Below are 22,355 nucleotides of genomic sequence, written 5' to 3' on the forward strand. Positions count from 1 at the left end.
ATACATAGGGAAAAAGTCCTAGAACACTGTCAAAGCACTGACTGCTAAGGAGTAAGCAAGACGAAATGAGTACTGAGAGAACTGATGTATCATACACATTTAGCCCCTGCAGCAATATTACCATTACAGCGCTGAGATTCTTCGTCACTGCTTTTTTTTGTTGTTTGTTTTTAAATAGTCTTCCCTGCTAGATTCTCAGCTCCTAAAAGAGGTTGATGATGATGAAGAAAACCAATAATAGAGAAGGATGAGTTAATAGAGTTCATCAGGGAAAAGCTAACTGGAGGACCCAAAGTTGTGAACTGAATTCTTTGGAGGAAGGGAAGAGAAGCAGACCCAAGTGAACGTGTATGTTTGGGGAAGTAGTTAGTACTTACCGAATATAAGCGATTAAAAACTGCGAAATATCCCAGTGAATGAGTTTCCCGTCGTAACTCACAGCTTCCACCCCACCCCTCTACCCTCCATCCCCCATCAAGAAGATCCTCTGTCTTCCTCAAACAATCCAACTGATGCAAGGAGCAAGGCTGGAAGGCAGAGAGAGCTGGAAGTCGCCACAGTACTCATGTCAGTGGCCCCGGAAAACTATATTTTTAAAGAATTCCATGAAAGGCTATACCCTTTTTTCCTAGTAACCCAAACCGCGAGTTTCCAAGTAAGTTCTTTTTGTTATCTAACCTATTTCCCTTGTCTGCAAATTTAAACTCTTTCCGAGCTCTGAAGATAAAGGGGAGGAGAAGGAGGCAGGGGACTGGCCTTCACAATAGCAGCTAAACTACACGTAGCTGAGGAAGTCGGCCCCGACTAGAAAATGTGGAAAAACCCGCATTCCCGAAAAGCTTTCGCCCTCATAGCGGCTAAACCCCGCCGGCCGGCGTCACGTGAGGACGCAGCGCGGCGAGTAAACTACAACTCCCAGCGCGCCTCGCGGCCCGCCGACGTTACGTAGCTCTCGCTGATTGGTCGCCGGGCATATTTGAAAGGAGGGGCTGGCGCGGAAAACGAAGGATACATTTTGGATCCTTGCGGAGTACTCAGTCTAGTGGGTAAGTCCTGCCTCTGGGCAGAAGAACTATCTCTGGGACGGAAGGCCTGGAGGTACTCGTGAACGTATGTATGCGCCGAGGTGAATGGGGCCCCAGCGCTGACTTGAGGAAGAGGCCGGGCGTCTCTACGAGGTAGGGTCGGGAGACCTCGGGACGTCCTGGTGGTGCTGAAGAGCTCGGTGGAGGCCTCCGGTGTGGGGCGTTGGTTGGTGGGACGGGTAGTGAGGCTGGGGATAGGCTGGGAGGAAGGAATAGCAGAAGCGTCGGTTTATAACGGGAGCCCGGCGTCTTGGCATGTATGTTTTTCCGATAGGATTTCTGATGGGATTTTTTGCCCCCACCCCCACCCCCCGCCTTCCGCGGCCTTCAAGCCCTTCTCCCGCCCTTCATTTAGCTCCTTTACAAATCTTCTCCACCTTCCCTAATCCGTTTTCTTTCCCCTAGTCCCGCGGCACCATGAGGAGCTTCAAAGGAGTCAACTTTGGGACTCTGCTAAGAAGTCCAAAGGAGGCTGAAGGGCTGCTGCCTGACTTGAAGGTGGAGTGCTGTCTGGCTGTGGATACACCTGGCTTACCAAGCTGAGCTGTTTTGTTTTTTGACTTATTTGAAGAGACAGATTAGTAGGAGATCCACTCTTGAGCAATCTCGTTTCTAGTTCCTTTCCCTGTCTTTTTTTTTCTCCTTTGGTAGCCTCATTCACATCTTCTTCTCCTCCTAGGAGTTCCTGTCCAAGCTTCCACCTGATTCTCCCAGCTGCCGATCTGATGCCGAGAGGAGGCAAGCTTGTGATGCCATCCTGAGGGCTTGCAACCAGCAGCTGACTGTCAGGCTGGCTTGCCCTAGGCACCTGGGGAGCCTGCTGGAGCTGGCAGAGGTGGCTTGCGATGGCTACTTGATGTCTACACCCCAGCGCCCACCCCTCTACCTGGAACGAATTCTCTTCATCTTTCTGCGGAACACTGCTGCACAGGGAATCCCAGAGGCCACACTCCGAGTCGCTCAGCCCCTCCATACCTGCTTGGTGCAGTGTTCTCGACAAGCTGCTCCCCAGGACTATGAGGCTGTGGCTCGGGGCAGCTTTTCTCTGCTTTGGAAGGGGGCAGAAGCCCTGGTGGAGCGGCAGGCTGCATTGTCAGCTCGGCTAAAGGCCTTGAGCTTTCTAGTACTCTTGGAGGATGAAAGTACCCCTTGTGAGGTTCCCCACTTTGCTTCTCCCACAGCCTGTCGAGTGGTAGCTGCCAATCAGCTATTTGAAGGCAGTGGGCATGGTCTGAATGAAGCAGATGCTGATTTCCTAGGTGACCTGCTCTCCAGGCATGTGATCAGAGCTTTGGTGGGAGAGGGAGGGGGCTCTCCTGGTCCTCTTTCCCCGCAGAGGGCCCTCTGTCTCTTGGAGCTCACCCTGGAACACTGCCGTCGCCTCTGCTGGGGCCACCACCACGCCAGAGCCACGAGGGCAGTGGAGAAGGCCTACGATTACCTGAGGAGCACCAGTCTGGCCCCCAGCCTCCAGCTTTGCCAGCTGGCAGTTGAACTTCAGCAGGTTGGCGAGGGAGGACCCCAGGCGGTGGCCAAGCTTCTGCTCAAGGCATCAGCTGTCCTGAAGAACAGCATGGAGGCGCCGTCACCCGCACTGCGGGCATTGTGTGACAGCTGCCAGTTCTTCCTCTCAGTCCTGGAGCGAGGCACCAAGGGGCACTATGGACCTGATGCCATTCTGGGCCTCTTTGCTTTTCTTGGAAGCTACTGTTGCCTCATCCGGCAGCTGCAGGATGGCGTGAGTTAAGGACCTAGAGGTAGGGTGGGAATGTGGTTCTGTGGACTCCATCGGGCTAGGGTCTTGGGTAAGATCTGGAAGCCCTGGCTCCCGCCTTGGTAAGCTGCTCTCTGGACCATGCCTGCCAGCCAGCAAGCAGCCTCGTATATGCTGAGAGGGCAGTGGCCCATCCTGATGTCCTTCTTCCTACTCCCCGGCTGTCTCAGCTCTCCAGGGCTCTGGGCCAGTCTTCAGCTTGGAGCTCCCTGTCCCTCGAACCAAGCTCCCCCTTCCTTCCTCAGGTCTGTGGGGACTCCGCCAAGCAACTGCAGGCTTTGGTTCAGATGCACTTTCAGGGACTTCACCTCTACACTACGGTGGTTTATGACTTTGCCCAAGGCTGTCAGGTACCATCTGGAATCAAAAAACCTGGACCGGTCCTAGGGTCTGGAGTTGCTTGACTGCCCTCAGTAGAGCTTTGGGGTTGCTTTGGCTTTGGACACGAGGTGGGGTGGACATCACCTTAGACCTATTATGTTTCCTCTCACCTTTTTTGTCCCTTCAGGAAGGTGATTTGGCTGACCTGGCCCAGCTAGTGGAAAGTTGCAAATCTACTGTTGTCTGGATGATGGAGGCCTTACAGGGCCTGTCAGGCCGAGAGCTGACTGACTACCTGGGGATGACTGGTTAGTGTCCTAGGGCCCAGATACAGGGTTCTTGGGAGGGTCATCGCTTGTTAGGCAGGCAAGTAGCAGTAGCTGGATAGTTCTGTGGGACCTCCCTATGGCTTAGGGAGGCAGTGAGAAGGATATTTATAAGGATCTCTGTATTTAACAGCAGGAGAGAAGTGATGAGGCTCATTTATCATAGCAGATGTGAATTTTTTTCTCATTGGCTTTGAAATCTGACTTGGTATTTGTTTCATGAAAATGTAGAACATTTATAACTTAATTTTTTTAAAACCAGGTGGAACATTCACATGATTCAAAATACAAATTGCACAAAAGGGCGTACAGCGAAAAGTCCCTCTACTGTGCTTAATCCTAGTCACCCAAGTCCCACTCTGCAGAGGCAGCTAATATGGTCAATTTCTTATGTATCCCTCTAGAGATATACTGTGTATATCTACTATATGTATATATACTATGTATACGTATATATTAACCAACAGGCATGAATATTTCTCCCCACCCTTTTTATTGAAATATACATACAGGAAAATACAAAGATCATAAGCAGACAGCTTGATGGATTTTTACAAAGTGAGCTTGGTTTGTAACCAACATCTAGGTCAAGTAACAGAGCATGACATAGACACCTGAGAAAACCCCTCTTTGTGCCCCCTTCTGGTCCCCACACCCCAACAGTAACCACTAACTATCCTAACAGCATCAATTAGTTTTACCTGTTTTGTATTTCATAATAAATTTCCCCCTCAGTTTTACAAAAAGCATAGCCCTTTAGTTTGAATCATATAAACCTAATGAGTTCAGTCACTAGAAGGTTTTGGAGCGTTTTTCATATTCATATTATCAGGTTGAACCTGGCCACAGGTCATCAGGAGTCACAAAAATTAATAGTATGAAAATTCTTCCCACAGAGTATTGATATTGAAGACCTTCTTTATTTTCTCCCAGCCATCTACATCGATAGCCAAGAAGCTGCCTAAACTAGAACTTAGGAAAATTGTATTCATTCAGTGAATATTTATTGAGTACCTACTATGTGCTAAGCACTGTTCTGAGTACTTAGATATGTCAGTAAATAAAACAAAGATCTCTGCTCTCATGAAGCCACATTCTGGTTGGGGGAGAAAGACCATAAACAGTAGAATAATTGAAGTACAACATGTTAGAAAGTGATCAGAAATATGGAGGGAAAGGAAAAGTAGAGCAGGATAAGAAAGGGAATTAGGAGGTCAGGGCAGGTGAGGGGGGGCAAATTACCATTTAAACAGGTGGTCAGGGACTTCCCTGGCGGTCCAGTCGTTGGAACTCCATGCTTCCAGTACAGGGGGTGCGGGTTCAAATCCCCGGTTGGGGAACTAAGATCCCACATGCCATGTGGCCAAAAAAAAAAAAAAAAGGTGGTCCGAGTAGGCCTCTTGGAGAGGGTGACATGAGCACAGCCTGGAGGGTGTGAGGAAATTGACCATGTGGAAAACTGGGAAAGGACGTCCCCTGGCAGAGGAAACAGCCAGTGTCAAGGCCCTGCAGCAGGAGAGGGGCTGGCGTGTTCAAGGACTAGCAGGGAGGCTACTGTGGCTTCAGTGGAATGAGGGAAGGAGAGGGAAGTAAAGGATAGGCCAGAGCGTTTCCCCCAAAATGCTGACCTTTGGAGCAAGATGAGGACAGAGATTGGCATGTGAGGAGAGACAGGCCCTGTGTGGGGATGAGGACTTGGCTCTTGTAAAACAAGTGCAGACAGGCTGGCTGCTGTGGGGTTACCTTCCTGGAATGGAGGGCATGGGCTGACTTGGAGCATGAAGGGGAGAGCTGTCCCGTTCTCATTCCCTAGCGATGGGGGTGCCTGGCTGATCTGGGGACTGCTGAGCTGACCACAGGTTTAGCATCTCTCTGCTGCCCCTCCAACAGCAGAGGGCAGTGGAACCATTCCTTCGGTCAGCTGTCGTCTCTCTCCCTTGCAGCCTCTTACACCAGTAACCTGGCCTACAACTTCTATAGTCACAAGCTTTATGCCGAGGCCTGTGCCATCTCCGAGCCCCTCTGTCAGCACTTGGGCTTGGCAAAGCCAGACACCTATCCTGAGGTGCCTCCTGAGAAGGTATGAGGGCAGGAGGGAGGTTATATTGAAGGGAGGAGGGGGCTCGAGTAGCATGAAAGGGCCTGGCCAGGACCCTGCCTTGGAGTAGAGTTAGGAGCTGCATGTTGGCAGCAGTGCCTGGGGCAGTGTTTCCCGGACCTCACCTGTACTGTTATTTAATTATTTTGATTCATTCACTTTTTTTTTTTTTTAATCTCACCACGCCTTCATATTTACTTTTTTTTTTTTTTTGATTCACTTTTTGTATTTAGCCTTGTCCTGGGCCAGTGGTTTTCAACCTGACTAGACATTAGAATCACCTGAGTGAACTAAAAAAAAAAAATTCTAAAGCCTGTCCTAAGCTAATTGCTTCAGAATCTCTGGCACTGGAGCCCAGGCATCTGGATATTTTTCTTAAAGTTCCTCTACGTGGTCCTTTGGGCAACCAGAGTGAGAACCACTGTCATAAAGCAGGAATACCCATGAAATGATGGGTTGGCAAGACGGGTCAGAGAGGGCCTTGGGTTTCGTTTGATGAGCCTCTCGATTTAAGTGGAGGCCTGGTATCGGATTGGTATCTTGGGCTTCTCGGCATCACTGTGGCGAATAAACAGAAGGAAAGGACAACACCAGGCACCCAGGCGGCTCTAGCAGCCCAGGCAGGAAAGGGTGGGCGTCTGAACTGAAACAGCTTCCCAAGGGATGGAAAGAAGTGGGTGACTGCAAGAAGTCAAGGATTAACCTGGAAAGTGACTGGTGTGAGGGAGGGAGAAGGAAGAGGCCAAGATGGTCTCGCCTTTCCAGCTCAGGAGAAGGTGGTGATTTGCTGAGAAGGGTCAGGAGGGGCTTCCCTGGTGGCACAGTGGTTGAGAGTCTGCCTGCTAATGCAGGGGACACGGGTTCGAGCCCCGGTCTGGGAAGATCCCACGTGCCGTGGAGCAACTGGGCCCGTGAGCCACAACTACTGAGCCTGCGCGTCTGGAGCCTGTGCTCCCCAACAAGAGAGGCCGCGATAGTGAGAGGCCCGCGCACCACGGTGAAGAGTGGCCCCCGCTTGCCACAACTAGAGAAAGCCCTCGCACAAGAAACGAAGACCCAACACAGCATAAATAAATAAATTAATAAACTCCTAACCCCCAACATCTTCTAACAAAAAAAAAAAAAAGAAGGAGCAGGTTTGCAGGGGTGTGGGTGACGGATATATGGGTGGGATGGGTCGAAGCCTCAGGTTGAGAGCACCCAGATATTTAGTTCTTAGGTGTCTGTGGGGCGGGCTTGGGGGCAGGAGGACCCTGAGCGCACACATCCTCCCCCATGGTACAGACTCCTTGCTTCCTCTCTCCAGTTTGGTCTGTTTTCTTCCTCTGGTCAGTTGCACAGATGCTTCCGGCTGCACGTAGAGAGTTTGAAGAAACTGGGTAAACAGGCCCAGGGCTGCAAGATGGTGACTTTGTGGCTGGCAGCCCTGCAGCCCTGTGGCCCCAAACACATGACTGAGCCAGTCGCCTTCTGGGTCCGGGTCAAGATGGATGCAGCCAGAGCCGGAGACAAGGAGCTACAGCTGAAGTGAGTTGGTGGGGAGGGGACAACCATTTTTATCCCCTGGAGAGGGCTGCTTTGGCACTCATGGTCACATTCATCCTCATGTCTGAAAAAGGCACTGTTTCCTCCATTCATCATTATGGATTGAGTGCCGACTGTGTGCCAGCCACTGTGCTGGGTAGCTGGGGGGACAGCGGTGACAGGCAATTGCTCTTGCTTTCCCCACTGGAAACTGAGCTCTCAGCAAGCTGAGGCGGGGACTCCTTGGCCTGGGGCAGAGGCGCCGTGCTTCATGGGCTCCCCGGTGCTGAGCCTGCCCTCTCTCAGGACGCTGCGAGACAGCCTGAGCGGCTGGGACCCAGAGACCCTGGCCGTCCTGCTCAGGGAGGAGCTGCGGACCTACAAGGCGGTGCGGGCCAACACGGGGCAGGAACGTTTCAATGTCATCTGCGACCTGCTGGAGCTGAGCCCCGAGGAAACTCCGGCCGGGGCCTGGGCCCGAGCCACCCACCTGGTGGAACTGGCTCAGGTGCTCTGCTATCACGACTTTGCCCAGCAGACCGACTGGTGAGGAGGAAGGCCTGGGAAGGCCACTCTTGCTTCTTGCCCTAGCTCCTCTTACCCTTCCTGGAGCCCGTTTCCCTCTCCACGTCCCTGAGCACCCCCTTGAGTTTGTGGTCATGGGAACTCAATTCAAAGGATGAGGCCAGCTGTGCTGCAGAAGGCCCTTCCCAGGGCAGCGTGGCAGGCACTCACAGTAGCCTGGCTTAAGTGCGTCTTCTCCCTATAGCTCTGCCTTGGATGCCATCCGGGAAGCCCTGCAGCTTCTGGAGTCTGTGAGGCCCGAGGCCCAGGCCGAGGATCGGCTTCTGGATGATAAAGCACAGGCCCTGCTGTGGCTCTACATCTGTACCCTGGAGGCCAAAATGCAGGAGGTGAGCATGGCTGCTGTGGGGTTGAGCAGGACTGGATACAGGGTTTATTTTCCCTGGGCCCCAGTAAGCTCGTGACAACCGTGTTTTCACCCTGGTCGCCCCATCCAGGGTATTGAGCGGGATCGGAGGGCCCAGGCCCCTCGTAACCTGGAGGAGTTTGAAGTCAATGACCTGAAATATGAAGATAAACTCCAGGAAGATCATTTCCTATACAGTAACATTGCCTTCAACCTGGCTGCAGATGCTGGTGAGGACCGTGAACGTAGTGTGGTGGGATGGGGCCTCCTCTGTGGCTTCTTGTGGGTGCCCCAGGTGTGAGGGAGGCTGCCCTGTGGAGTGGACGGTGGGCACAAGGGCAGAGGCCATTATGGGGAAGAGGACCACCTTTCCCCAGATGCCCACACTGAGAGAATGGCTGGTCCCTTTCTTCTGACTTACAGCTCAGTCCACATGCCTGGACCAAGCCCTGGCCCTATGGAAAGAGGTGCTTACAAAGGGGCAGGCCCCCGCTGTGCGGTGTCTGCAGCAGACAGCAGCCTCCCTACAGATCCTAGCGGCCCTCTATCAGCTGGTGGCAAAGGTAACGGGGCAGGGCGTTGACACGGGCCAGAAACCCAGCTCCTTCACCTTCTTTGGCCTGTGTCCTTGCTGAGAAGTCATGTCATCCAGTGTGGGCTGTGTCACCAGTCTCCCTGAGTTAAATCTAGGCTCCAGCGTTTACTAGTACATGGCCTTAAACAAGTTGCTTAACCTTCCAAGCCCATTTCCTTATTTCTAAAATGAGGGTAATAATACTACTAACTCATAGCCTTGTTAGCATTCAGTGAGATAATGCGTGAAAGATGGTGTGTGTAAACGGAATACTCAAACGTTAGCCATAATTATTGATAACTATCAGATAATTTGAGACCTGTATACTCAGAAAAAATACATAAATGCCTACAGATACAATTTTACATTTTTACATGCAATGTCAGGTTTCAAGGACTCCCTGAAGCTCTTCCCTGGACCCCATGTTAGGAACCTCTGAAAAAGGACGTTGCACATAGAGGATCTTTGTTACTGTGGGCATTAGGTCATATTCCTAGCAGGAGGAGCCTGGGAAGCTGCCTGAGCCCTAGATTTGAGTCTCGGCTCTACCACATACGTGTTATGCGAACTTAGACAAGCAGCTTAACATATGTTAACCTATTAGTTTCCTCGTCTGTAAGATTAGGGTTAGAGTTGCTATGACAGTAAAGTGAGCTGGCACAGTGCCTGGCACATAGCAAACGCTCAGGAAATCCTGACTATTGAAGACAACTGGCGTGTGGGCTTTAAAACAAGTGAGGGGGTAGGAGGGTTTGCAGACGCCCTCGCTGCTCTCCTCTCCGGCTCCCTGAGGATGGCCAGTGGTTGCTCGGTCTGGGTGGCCACATTCCAGCCAGGCCCTCAGGTCAGACCAAGGTCCCAAAGGGCTGGAGAGGAGGGGCTAGAAATGAAGGCTTGAGCGCGAGCTGGGTAAATGTTCTGCTCCTGGCCTCCCAGCCCCTGCGAGCTCTGGAGGTCTTCCTGCTCATACGGATCGTCTCCCAGAGACTGGAGGACCACGCAAAGGCAGCCGGCTCCTCCTGCCACGTCACCCAGCTCCTCCTGACACTCGGCTGTCCCAGCTACGCCCAGGTGAGTGCCCAGCCGCGCTAGCCTGGGGCTGCAGGGGGACCTGGCTTCGGTGACCCAGCTCTCCTCTGAGAAGGTAGGCTACTGAAGGAGTGGCTTCTCTGCTTTCCGTGCCACATTTGGCTGAAGGATGGTAAAGTGTGGAGTGGTTGGGACGCAGCTGGGGGAGAGGAGGCATCTTTCTCCGTCCCACTGCCAAACCAACTGTTCATTCAGTCTTACCTAGTCTGCACTGGCAATACGCTGCTAATCCGGGGTTTCCCAGCCATTTCTGTTGTCCCAGTTGATGCTTCTTGTTCACTTAGGGCTGTTAACAATGTATCCTAACTGGTCTCCTGGCCTCCAGTTCCTCCCTTTTCCACTCCGGCTACTAGCGGCATCATGTTAGGCACAGATCTGATCTTATCTCTTTTCCTGCTTAAAGGATTACATTGGCTTCTCCGCTACCTGAGGGATACTGTCCAGATCCTTTACTCTGGATTGCACACCTTCTGTATTCTGGTTCACTCTTTGTCTCGCCGCTCCACACCATGAACTTTATGCTAATCTGTACCACTTACTTTATATTCCTCATACGTACCCCGCTGTCTTTGGTTGTGGTAGACCCTTCACCCTAAATGCACCCTCGCCCCAACTTTATTTTCCTTCAGCAAACCCATACTTTCTTTTCAAGGTCTAGCTCAGTTGTCTCCTTCATAAAGCATTTTATATGTCCCCTTCTTCAAGGGTAAAATCAACCACTTTCCCTGGGTCCTGGGTGCCCACGCCCCCCCCGCCCCCCCCGCCCCCGCATTGCAAGCTATTGGATGGAAGGGCCTGCTTACAGCTTATCCAGCTTTGTCTCTCTAGCTTAATGGTTAACAGAAAGGTACTAAATGAGCATTTTAGTGAGTGAGAATAATTCCTACGTAGACTATAATATTTGAGATAATTTAATATTTAATTGGACAAGGTCAACATTTTGCTTGCAAATGCTTTAATCTGCTTTAATTTGGAGAGTCCGGCTGCCTCTCCTCACCAGCATGCTCACGCACCCCCGACTGCTTCCTCAGTTGTACCTGGAAGAGGCAGAATCAAGTCTGAAGCTTCTGGATCGCACCACAGATACATGCCTGCTCCTTTCCCTGACCTGTGACCTCCTGCGAAGTCAGCTCTACTGTGCTTGCCAGAAGGTGCTTCTCACTTTCTTGATCCCCGAAGGTCTTGGGTATGGGAAGGATTTTAGGATTCTCCAGATAACCTGTCTGGCTCCTGAGGCTTCCCTGGAGCTGGGGAGAATGTTCATGGCCCCGAGGAGCAGAAACATCTCGCCTTGCCCTCTCCCGTGGATCGTCCACGTGTGCTTCTCTAGGAGCCATTCCATCCTTTTCATCCTTTTCCAGCTCCCTCTGGGGCCAGGGGGAAAGTCTGTCCCGTGACTAGAAACTGGGATGACACTGGCGCCCTCGACTGGAGATCCAGTGGGATCCAAAAGGCTGGGCTTCCTCACACACTAGCTGTGTGACTTGGCTGAGTCTCCTGCCCTTTCAGGCTCTGGTTTGCTCTCCAGCTTTTATCATCTGAAAAGCAGGGGTTTGGGCTACATGATCCGTAGGGGCACCTTGAGCTCTGAATTGCTGATCCTGCCTCACTCACTGCTCTCCTCCGCCCCTGCCCCCTCCCCCCAGGTGGCTGAGGGTGCCTCTCTGCTGCTGTCTGTGCTTCGGGACCCTGCCCTCCAGAGGCCATCCAAGGCCTGGTACCTGCTGCGCGTCCAGGCCTTGCAGCTTGTGGCAGTCTACCTGAGCCTCTCATCAGGCAGCCTCTCGGCCTCCCTGTGGGAGCAGCTCTGTGCCCAAGGTGAAAGAAGAGGGTGGATGGCCCTCCTTGTGTGGTTTTTCCGCTGTCAGCTCTTCTCTGCCCTCGTCCCCTCTGCTGTCCAGCTGCGTGGATGAGCCTAACTAGAAGCTGCCCAGAGCAGGCCTGGGATAGCAGATGAGTTTCAGCTTGCTTGCTGACTCTAACTGACTGCTCAGTGACTGCCCTGAACACGACACTGACAAGGGTTCTGAGACTCCGTGTGGCCTCGGGGGAGAGAGTTCTGTGATTGATTAGCTCTGTCTGCCTTGAGTGTGGGGGGAGAGGGTGAGAGCATGCTTCGCATTTGCTTTCTTACTGTTTGAAGGTGGTGGAAGTTCTGGCCACATCATCTCCCTTCTTGTCACTCCCCCCTTCCCCCCACGCTTGCGCAGGCTGGCAGACACCTGAGATAGCGCTCATCGACGCCCACAAGCTCCTCCGAAGCATCATCCTCCTGCTCATGGGCAGCGATGTGCTCTCGGCTCAGAAGACAGCTGTGGAGACACCATTTCTGGACTACGGTAAGTCCGAGGAGGAGAGCTAAGGTGGAAGGAACAGGCTAGATGGCGGGGCTGGCAGTTATGTCTGCAGAGGATCCAGGCTCGGGTCCTGGTTCCACATGATGATGGTCTCGTCTCTCTCCTTTGCTACAGGTGAAAATCTGGTACAAAAATGGCAGGTTCTTACTGAGGTGCTAAGCTGCTCGGAGAAGCTGGTCTCCCGCCTGGTCCACCTGGGTAGTGTGAGCGAAGCCAAAGCCTTTTGCTTGGAGGCCCTGAAACTTACAACAAAGCTGCAGATACCGCGCCAGTGAGTACAGGGCCCAAGAGGATGCCGATTCCCAAACCTGAGTGCCTACGACCTTGACCGTGGGTTCCCAAACTGTTCCACAGATTAACGTTATATTTGGACGGGCTGGTGGAAGAATGCATTCCATGGCGAACAAGTGGGAAATGCTGAGTTAATCAAGATTAGATGTTTTCATTTCCTATAGGACTTACCATGTCCTCCAGTATGCTAACACACATTATCAATCTCCAAAAGGGAGATCTAGTATACAATGTTTCCCTAAATCTCTTCGCCTGGAGGATCCTTTTGGTGAGGAGTTCGGTCTGGGAAATCCTGTCCTCAGGCACGAGGGTGAGTTGGTTTGAGAGATGAGTGTAGAGGGTTTTCGTCAGGGAGTGCCTGAAGTCAGCCTTAGGAATTAAAGGCCTTCTGGACACTGGAAAAGACTGTGATGGCTCTGCCTGGGAAAGGGGCAGAAAGACTCTCTAGGAGGGCTCCCTTGGTGGTGCAGTGGTTAAGAATCTGCCTGCCACTACAAGGGACATGGGTTCGAGCCCTGGTCCAGGAAGATCCCACATGCCGCGGGGCAACTAAGCCCGTGCGTCACAACCACTGAGCCTGCGCTCTAGAGCCCACGAGCCACAGCTACTGAGCCCACATACCACAACTACTGAAGCCCGCGTGCCTAGAGCCCGTGCTCCGCAACAAGAGAAGCCATGACAATGAGAAGCCCATGCACCGCAATGAAGAGTGGCCCCCGCTCACTGCAACTAGAGAAAGCCGGCACATGGCAACAAAGACCCAACACAGCCAAAAATACAAACAAACAAATAAATAAATAAATTTATTTTAAAAAAAAAAAGGACTCTCCAGGAAAACAAAGGATTCCACTAATGGGTCGTCATCTTCTCTCCCAACCAGGTGTGCCCTGTTCCTGGTGCTGAAGGGGGAGCTGGAGCTGGCGCGCAATGACATCGACCTCTGTCAGTCGGACCTGCAGCAGGTTCTGTTCTTGCTCGAGTCTTGCACAGGTGAGCAGCCCGGCCCCTATGCCCGTGGGCGGTGGTGAGAGTGATGCACGCACAGCAACACAGCTTTACATGTCAAGGTTAGGTTCTCTTCTAAATCAGACTGACTTCTGTCCCAGGGCAAAGCTCCCTTCACTTCAGTCAGACCATTGGTGTCCCTCCTTCAGATGGGCTGTCCAGGACTACCTTACCTGCTTCTAGTTTTCAGTGCTCTCACACACACACACACACACACACACACACACACACACACACACACACACACACACACACACACACACACACACACACACACACACACACACACACACACACACACACACACGTATAGACACATACATATGTATATATATTTTGTTGTTGTTGTTTTTCTGTTTTTGGTTTTTTTTGTTTTTTTTGCCTGTGCCATACAGCTTGCGGGATCTTAGTTCCTGGAGCAAGGATTGAACCCGGGCCCCTGCAGTGAAAGCACTGAGTCCTAACCACTGGACTGCCAGGGAATTCCCAGCGCTAATATATTTTAATTTAAATAAAATTGAATATTCAGTGCCTTAGGTACTCGCCACACTTCCTGTGTTCAGTAGCCGCACATGTGGCTACTGTATGGGGCAGCACAAATGTAGCATCCTCAGAAGGGTTTAAGCTAATAATAAAATATTGTATTTATGGTGCTTTTTTTTTTCCTTATCAACCACTTTTACCTGTAGTGTTTCACTGGACCCACACAAAATCCTGGAAAGTTGAGTTGGGAACATAGAGTTTTTTCATTTGTAAACTCAGAAAATTGAGAAATTCAATGTTTGAGGCCAGGATCATGGGGCTAGTCAGGGGCCAGAGACAGGATTAAGACTTGGGCCTCTGGGTGCCGGCCTTCTGGTCTGAGCCATGCAGCCTTCTGAGCTGCAGAAATGGGGGCTCTGTGGGCTGTGCTGATGCATTGTTAGAAGGGCAGAAAATGTCAGGATTTTATCGAAAAAATAGCACGGATGCTAATATTTAGTATGTTAGTACAGTAACGTATATGAACAGTTAGTAAGTAAATAACATAGGTCGTTGGCCGCTGAGGTAGCTCAGGACACACTGGTATCATTTCTCCCAGTTTTGTAATTCTTTTTCCACTCTTCCCTCAGAGTTTGTCGGACTAGCGCAACACCCAGACTCTGTGAAGAAGGTCCACTTGCAGAAGGGGAAGCAGCGGGCCTGGGTGCCCCATCCTCCAGAGCTTCCAGAGGAAGAGCTTGTTCTAAGAGGCCCTGACCTGGAGCTGGTGGCCACCGTGGCCAAGGAGCCTGGCCCTGTAGCACCTTCTACTAACTCCTCCCCGATCCTGAAAACAAAGCCCCAGCCCAGCCCTGGCTTCCTGACCCATTTGCCCACTTGTGACTGCTCACTCTGTGCCAGCCCTGTCCTCTCAGCAGTCTGTCTGCGCTGGGTGTTGATCGCAGCGGGCACGAGGCTGGCCATGGGCCATCAGGCCCAGGGCCTGGATCTGCTGCAGGTTGTGCTGAAGTGTTGCCCCGCAGCCAGTGAGCGCCTCACCCAAGCTCTACAAGCTTCCCTGAATCACAAAGCACCCCCCTCTCCTGTCCTGGGCCTCTTCGATGAGATCTCGGCTCAGGCATACGCACAGCTGGCACTGGAGGGGCTGAGCCAGCCGTCAAACAAGAGCCTGGGGAAGATCCTGGAGTTGGGGCTAAAGTTTGTGGTGGCTCGGATACCCCACCTGGAGCCCTGGCGAGCCCACCTGCTCTTGGTTCAGGCCCTTGCAAAGCTGGCTAGCCTCAGCTGCTGCACTCCTCGACTTTTTGCGAGCTCCTGGGGCTGGCAGCCATCATCAGTAAAGACCCCTGCAGGCTCAGAACACTCTAAGCCTTGGAGCCAAAAACATTGTGGACGAAGACGCCAGCAAGAGGTCTCTGCTACCCTGCCGCTCTCAAATACCTCTCTGAAAGGTCTGGAAGGTGGAGGACCACCCTGTACACCTAAGCCCCCAGGCCGGGTCAGGCAGGGTGGCCCTCGTGTCCCCTTCACTGTGTTTGAGGAAGTCCTCCTTACAAAGAGCAAGCCTGAGGTTCCCAAGGCCCCCAGGGTACAACAGAGGTCCCAGACACGCCTCAAGGTGAGATGGGACTGTGGCTAGGTGGTACTGGTGTTGAGTGGGGGTGATCCTGCAGGAGAGTTCTGCAGAGCAGGTGTCTCTGGAATAGCTTCCTAGGGCTGGCGGGGGTGGGGGTGGGGAACCTTAAGCTCTGTTACTGCAGGACCCCTATATCTTCCACAGCAAGACCTAGTTCAAGTCCATCTTTGTTTCAGACAGAAGGGACTTTTCTTCACTCTATACGGTTCCTTTCCCTTTTCATCCTCCTTATCTTCTCTTCCTTCCTCCCCTCCCTCCTTCCACAACCCAGGGTTACTGCCCCTGGTTGAGTGTGGCCTAATACCTGGGAGGTTGATTCTTAAATCTTCCCCAAGGGCCTCTATGATGGCGCCTCCACAGCGCCACCTGCTGGCGGACAATGTCTCGTCATTTGGCCCTTCTCCCTTTCCCACCATCCTAGGTGAACTTCAGTGATGACAGTGACCTGGAAGACCCTGTCTCAGTTGGGGCACGGCTTGCAGAGGGACCCAAGGGACGGGGCACTGCTTCCCGGGGCTGCGGCCGGGGCCGGGGCCGGGGCCGGGCCAGGAAGGGCCCGAGCATGAAGACAAACTCGGTGGCCGCCCCAGGCAGTGCCCCTGGGCACCCTGGCCTCAGTGGTAGAAGCTGGAGGGTCAAGAAGCTGGCATCAGGACATTGTGAGGAGCTGGGCCCCGAGATGATGAGGACCATCCTTGAGGAGGAACTGACTGACAAGCAGATGGAAATGAGCTTTGAGATCCTCAGGGGCCCTGATGGGGAAGACTCAGCCTCAGGTATAATGGCAAGGGTGGAAAATAGAGGTCCATGATTTTTTGGGGTTGCCCTGGGGCCAAAACATGAGAAATAACTGGTGCCAAAGATGGAACAGGAAGAAAGTTCTTTTGCTGGCTCTGGGACCAGACCCTAGAAGGGAGAGCAAAGGGGATGGCAGGAAGAGGGAACTCTACAGGAAAGTCGTGTTGTCTGCCCAGGTGGGAAGACCCCAGCTCCAGGGCTCGATTCATCCATAGGAGAATGTGAGGTGTTGAGACGGGATGCCAGCAAAGAAGAGCTGCCCGTCCGGGGCCCAGACAAGGAGAGAGACAAGGATCTTGGTCCTCCGCTGCGACTCCCCTCGGCCCCCGTAGCCGTCAGTAAGTATGCTAACCACAAAGGTGTGATCACTTGATCCCAGTGCCTTTCCATTACTGTCCTTGGTTCTGGTTTTGGACCATCTGGATCTGGTAGCCTTTGACCTGGGTTTGAATCCTAGCACTCTTTGTCTACTAGCTGAACTCTAGTCACTCCACCTCTCTGAGCTTCAATTTACTTAACCGTAAGGTGGAATTTGGGGAGGATGGAGAGAGTTGATGCTTGTAAACTGCGTAGCTCCCCACTTGGCACACTGCCCTTCATAAGTGGTACCTGCTGTTTTCCACGTGGGAGAGGAGACAGACACTCATTCTTGGAAAGTTCCTATCAGTTAGGAAGTCGGGGATTCATCGGTGTCTTGACCTTCCTCTAGGTCTCTCTATCCTGGATTCCATCTGTGACTCACTAAGCATTGCTTTCCGTGGGGTCAGTCACTGCCCTCCTAGTGGGCTCTACGCTCACCTCTGCCGCCTCCTGGCCTTGTGCCTGGGCCACCGGGATCCCTACGCCACTGCCTGCCTTGTCACCGAGTCTGTCTCCATCACCTGTCGCCACCAGCTGCTCATCCACCTCCACAGGCAGCTCAGGTGAGTGCCCACCATCCCTAAGGCTTGTGCTGGGACAGACTGGGGGGAGTGGTCCAGACTTTGAAGGAGGCAGAACTCACCCCCTCTTGTGTTGCCTGCAGCAAGGCCCAGAAGCGCCGAGGATCGCTTGAAATAGCAGAGCAGCTGCAGGGGCTGAACCTCCAGGAGAGGCCTGGAGACATACCCCTGGCCTGCATCCAGCACCTCTTTTCCTTCAGAGCATCGGGATCTGGCCACTTCCCCCAGCCTGAGAAGGAGAGTTTCCAGGAGCGCCTGGCTCTGATCCCCAGTGGTATGGCGGCAGGCATCAGTGCCTCTGCTGTTCTTTTATTCATCTTCTTAGGGAAGAGTTGGGTGAAGGAGTTTAAGGCATTAGTTAGTTCACACACACGTTTATGATCCTTACGGAAGGATCATAAATTTTCCATTGATTAGACATTTTGTAACTCTCACCAAACAGACATACCTTAAATCTAGAAGTCTTTCTTTTTTCTGATTAATTAATTTATTTATTTATTTTTGGCTGTGTTGGGTCTTCGTTTCTGTGCGAGGGCTTTCTCCAGTTGCGGCGAGCGGGGGCCACTCTTCATCGCGGTGCGCGGGCCTCTCACTGTCGCGGCCTCTCCCGTTGTGGAGCACAGGCTCCAGACGCGCAGGCTCAGTAGTTGTGGCTCACGGGCCTAGTTGCTCCACGGCATGTGGGATCTTCCCAGACCAAGGCTCGAACCTGTGTCCCCTGCATTGGCAGGCAGATTCCTAACCACTGCGCCACGGGGAAGCCCCTCTTTTTTTTTTTTTTTGAATCTCAATTTGAGTTACCAGCAAATTCAGTGTTTTTCTTTCTTTAGGGGTAAGTTGGTTCAAGTGTCATGGGTCTTCCTATGCTAACACGAAACATGTTCACGGATGATTTGAGTGCCTCACTGTATGTGGGGAGTGGTGGGGGGTAGTGGTTGTTAGTTTCTGTAGGGACACAAATAAATACAAAACATGGTCTCTGACTACAGGGAGCTGTTAGGGTAAGGGAGAGCACCTTTGAACTCCAGTGGCCAGGGAAATCTTCTAGGAGTTGTCTTGAGTGATGGACAGGGATTGCATGCAGAAGACAGGGAAGGGAATTCTTTGTAACAGCTGAAATAACTCTGGGCACGTCCTGTGTGTCAGGGGTGACCGTGTGTGTGTTGGCCCTGGCCACCCTCCAGCCTGGAACCATGGGTGACACCCTCCTGCTGACCCGGCTGGAAAAAGACAATCCCCCAGTCACTGTGCAGATCCCCACTGCCCAGAACAAGGTAGGTTTTCTGGGCTCGGGAGCAAAGTTGGGCTGGGGCAGGCTTCTGGTCAAGCTGTGGCTGGGGGATGGAGAGATGGAGGTCACGTGGACAAGCAGAACTCTTACAACCCCATCTCCCTCAGCTTTCTGTGAGTTCAGCCCTGAAAGAGTTTGATGCCATCCAGAAGGAACAGAAAGAGAACAGCAGCTGTACTGACAAGCGGGAATGGTGGACGGGGCGGCTGGAACTGGACCGCAGGATGGAGGTGTGTGTCCCCAGCGTGGGGTGGGATCGGCCTGCCCTAGGAATATCTTCTCTCTCAGGGGTCCCAGGTTCTTGCTGAGCCACCTCAAGTCCTTTCTGGAAGTGTAGGCCTAAATAAAAAGTTACGTCACTTGGGAAGCACTTTAAACAAGAGTCTGAGACTGGAAGGGGTTATGGCAATGGAATGTTTAAAGATAAGTACAAAAAAAGAAGTTAAGCCCAAGTATCAGCCTCCCGACCACAGCTTTCATTTCACTTCCTGGCTTTAGCTTTTGCCCACCTGTTCGTATTTGTCAAAACGTAGTGATTTATTACAAATCATCTTTTTTTTAAAGATATATATATATATATATATTTTTTTTTTTTTTTTTGGCTGTGTTGGGTCTTCATTGCTGCACGCGGGCTTTCTCTAGTTGCTGCAAGCGGGGGCTACTCTTTGTTGTGCTGCGCGGGCTTCTCGTTGCGGTGGCTTCTCTTGTTGCGGAGCACGGGCTCTAGGCGCGCAGGCTTCAGTAGTTGTGGCTCGCGGGCTCTGGAGCGCAGGCCCAGTAGTTTTGGCGCACGGGCTTAGTTCCTCCACGGCATGTGGGATCTTCCCAGACCAGGGCTCGAACCCGTGTCCCCTGCATTGGCAGGCGGATTCTTAACTGTTGCACCACCAGGGAAGTCCCCCTACAAATCGTCTTATCTATACTCCCCCAGAGTCTCAACAAATGAAAAAATGTTTCTCGCTTCTTGCCTTTTATGACTGGCAGTAGGATAAGTAAGGCACATCCACTTATTGGAAGACCCATTTCCTCGTCTCCAACATGTCGGTGCCTGTGGGGAAAGAAACTCAGCTTCCTTTCTGACTGACAGCTCTGTTCTGCATTCAGGTTCTCACCACTTCCCTAGAGAAGTATGTGCTGGGCTGCTGGCGGAGGCTGTTGCTGCCATCCAGTGAGGACCCCGGCCCTGCCCAGGAGGCCTCCCGTCTACAAGAATTGCTGCAGGAATGTGGCTGGAAGTATCCTGACCCCACTCTGCTGAAAGTGAGTTGAGCAATCAGGGAAGGGGAAGAAGGTAGCCTTAACTTTCCCACCTGCCACTGAGGGTGGAGATGGGAGCTATGGTACTCAATGACCACTGTTCCCCTGCAGATCATGCTCAGCGGTGCCAGTACCCTCACCCCACAGGACGTTCAGGCCCTGGCTTATGGGCTGTGCCCAGCCCTGCCAGAACGAGCCCAAGAGCTCCTGAGTGAGGCAGTAGAGCGTCTACAGGGTCAGACGGCGATACCAAGCAGTAGGCATCTTGTCTTGGTGCTGGACAAGGTAAGGAGCCAGGGGCCGGAGGGGCAGCGCCTGGTGGGCAGTGGGTAGCTACTCGCCGCCATGCCTTTTCTGACTCCTGTGTACCCCTGGCTCAGGACAGTAACCTCTGAGTGCTCTTTGCCCAGGACCTACAGAAGCTCCCGTGGGAGAGCATGCCCAGCCTCCGGGCCCTGCCTGTCACTCGGCTGCCCTCCTTCCGATTCCTACTCAGCTACTCCATCATCAAAGAGGTGCGGGGTTCAGGGAGTGGGGACTGGGGGTGATTGGGGACTGGGCAAGAAAAGGTAGAGAAACCTGGGAAGAGAAGAAGGAGGTCTTAGGAATGGATCAGCTGTGGAAAGGGGCTTGGGGTTTGTGGGAGCTTGGGCCCTTGGGCCAGACCAGGATTCTGATCACCACTGTCTCCCCATCAGTCCGGGGCCTCGTCGGTGCTGAGCCAAGGTGTGGATCCTCGCAGTACCTTCTACGTCCTGAATCCCCACAATAACCTGTCAAGCACAGAGGAGCAATTCCGAGCTCATTTTAGCAGGTCAGCGGGAGAAGAGTAAGAAGCGGGGTGGGGAGGGGTAGCACAACACAGGGGCAAATGTCCTTTTCTCCAGAATCAAATGTTGCAGCCCACGTTCTCCCTACTGTTCCTTCTGCCCTCTTTGCCCCGTAACCCTTCTTACTCCTACCTTTTCCCTGTAGTGAAGCTGGCTGGAAAGGGGTGGTCGGGGAGGTGCCGAGCCCAGAACAGGTGCAGGCGGCCCTGGCGGAGCGTGACTTGTACATGTGAGTGCTCAGGGCAGGGAGGTGGGGGGAGGGACAGTCCCACAGGGTGGGTATCACCACGGTTTGCTCTGGGGCTTTGGAGCCCCTGACTGGCTCAGGACACCTCTGGAGACACAGCAGAGGCCTGGCCCTGCTAGGTCAGGCTCATCTCGCCTCCTTCTGCCTCAGCTATGCAGGGCATGGGGCTGGTGCCCGCTTCCTGGATGGGCAGGCTGTCCTGCGGCTGAGCTGCCGGGCGGTGGCCCTGCTGTTCGGCTGCAGCAGTGCAGCCCTGGCTGTGCACGGAAACCTGGAGGGGGCTGGCATCGTGCTCAAGTATATCATGGCTGGCTGGTGAGTCTCGAGGGGCAAAGTCCATCCTAGGTCCCCATCCCAAGTGCTTTCCCAGGTCTGAACCCTAAATCCTTCCTCTTTTGTGCCCCACCTCCTTCCTCCCACCCTACTTCCCTGGCATACCTGGGCCCTTAACCCTTTGCCATCCTCTATCCTCCTCCTGGAACTATGGGTCAAGGGATTTCCTCATTGGCTTAATCCCTCTCAACTCACTCACCACCACCACCACCACCACCAGTCGTGTTTTCCTAGGTGTTCTGTTTTAGACCCTTACTTTGTATTTCTTCCTTCTCTTTTCCCAGCCCCCTGTTTCTAGGTAACCTCTGGGATGTGACTGACCGTGACATTGACCGCTACACAGAGGCTTTGCTGCAGGGCTGGCTTGGAGCAGGCCCAGGAGCCCCACTTCTGTACTATGTCAGCCAGGCCCGCCAGGCTCCCCGACTCAAGTATCTTATTGGGGCTGCACCTGTAGCCTATGGCTTGCCTGTCTCCCTGCAGTGACCCCCTTGGAGCTCTCCTGTTGCTGATAGAAGCCATGTGACTGTTCTACCTCCAAACTTAGATTTGGCCCTTACGATAAATATTTTAAATGATTTTCCCCAGTGTTTTATATGCAACATTTCCTTTTGATTTAATTTTTAATATAATAAAGATACATCACTTAAACCCTGTTTTGTGTAGTTCCTCTGAGAACATTTGAAGATAAGACTATTGCTGGCTTCCTACTGTGTAGTACTATAAATAGATAAGAATAGCTTGCAGGAGTTCAAGTCTGAGAGTCTTGGGAAGAAAGGCAAAACCAACAGACAAAGCTGGGCCTGTCTTGGCCTCAGCAGACAAAGCTGAAGGAGAGAGGGGCATCAAAATGCTATTAAGTGGGGACAAAGGCCCAAGTAAAGGTAGAGACAGATCCATTGAGAGTGTCTTGGCCAGGTACCCTCATGTCTATCCTGTCTTCCTGCCCTCAGGTATCCTGGGAGTGACACAAGTTTAATGCCTCAGTTGCTTTGCCCCCCTCCTAAGCGGATGTTATAGGCTGCTGTCCTTTCCCCACAAACAGCTGTTACACTTGTTAGTGCCATGCACTTTAGCAGCAGATTCTGGGGGGTTCTGATGCTGATGTACGGTTTATCTCTCCAACTAGATTAAGTTCAGAAGTACGTATCTTTTTTTTTTTTT

General features: G+C 52.6%; 1 protein-coding gene across 3 annotated transcripts; it reads left to right on the forward strand.

The window, feature by feature from the left end:
• Window positions 1–984: 984 nt before the first annotated feature.
• ESPL1 (extra spindle pole bodies like 1, separase) lies at window positions 985–21,842 on the forward strand. Of its 3 annotated transcripts, none has more exons than XM_033436179.2 (31): window positions 985–1,046; window positions 1,491–1,583; window positions 1,765–2,823; window positions 3,105–3,209; window positions 3,368–3,488; window positions 5,450–5,586; window positions 6,938–7,131; window positions 7,435–7,674; window positions 7,898–8,042; window positions 8,151–8,289; window positions 8,483–8,622; window positions 9,570–9,704; window positions 10,754–10,873; window positions 11,369–11,540; window positions 11,933–12,061; window positions 12,194–12,350; window positions 13,251–13,360; window positions 14,488–15,476; window positions 15,916–16,270; window positions 16,469–16,630; window positions 17,002–17,215; window positions 17,317–17,507; window positions 18,380–18,507; window positions 18,632–18,754; window positions 19,629–19,784; window positions 19,893–20,066; window positions 20,192–20,296; window positions 20,480–20,595; window positions 20,757–20,840; window positions 21,009–21,173; window positions 21,476–21,842. In XM_033436179.2, exons 2-31 carry the CDS (start codon window positions 1,503–1,505, stop codon window positions 21,675–21,677), a joined length of 6,348 nt encoding a protein of 2,115 aa, XP_033292070.1. In that variant the 5' UTR covers window positions 985–1,046; window positions 1,491–1,502; the 3' UTR covers window positions 21,678–21,842. The 3 variants fall into 3 exon arrangements, with proteins under 3 accessions (XP_033292070.1, XP_004274311.1, XP_033292071.1); XM_004274263.4 differs by having other exon boundaries at window positions 1,038–1,178; XM_033436180.2 differs by having other exon boundaries at window positions 1,038–1,178; window positions 16,508–16,630.
• Window positions 21,843–22,355: the final 513 nt, after the last annotated feature.

This window comes from Orcinus orca, chromosome 11 (assembly GCF_937001465.1).
Source record: "Orcinus orca chromosome 11, mOrcOrc1.1, whole genome shotgun sequence".
NCBI lineage: Eukaryota > Metazoa > Chordata > Mammalia > Artiodactyla > Delphinidae > Orcinus > Orcinus orca.

Excerpts from the sequence above, each read along its gene's own strand:
- ESPL1 (XM_033436179.2), top strand. The coding sequence starts at position 1,503 with ATGAGGAGCTTCAAAGGAGTCAACTTTGGGACTCTGCTAAGAAGTCCA. Across the intron at positions 8,290-8,482 it reads CAACCTGGCTGCAGATGCTG|CTCAGTCCACATGCCTGGAC; the intron begins GTGAGGACCGTG and ends TCTGACTTACAG. Across the intron at positions 11,541-11,932 it reads GGAGCAGCTCTGTGCCCAAG|GCTGGCAGACACCTGAGATA; the intron begins GTGAAAGAAGAG and ends ACGCTTGCGCAG.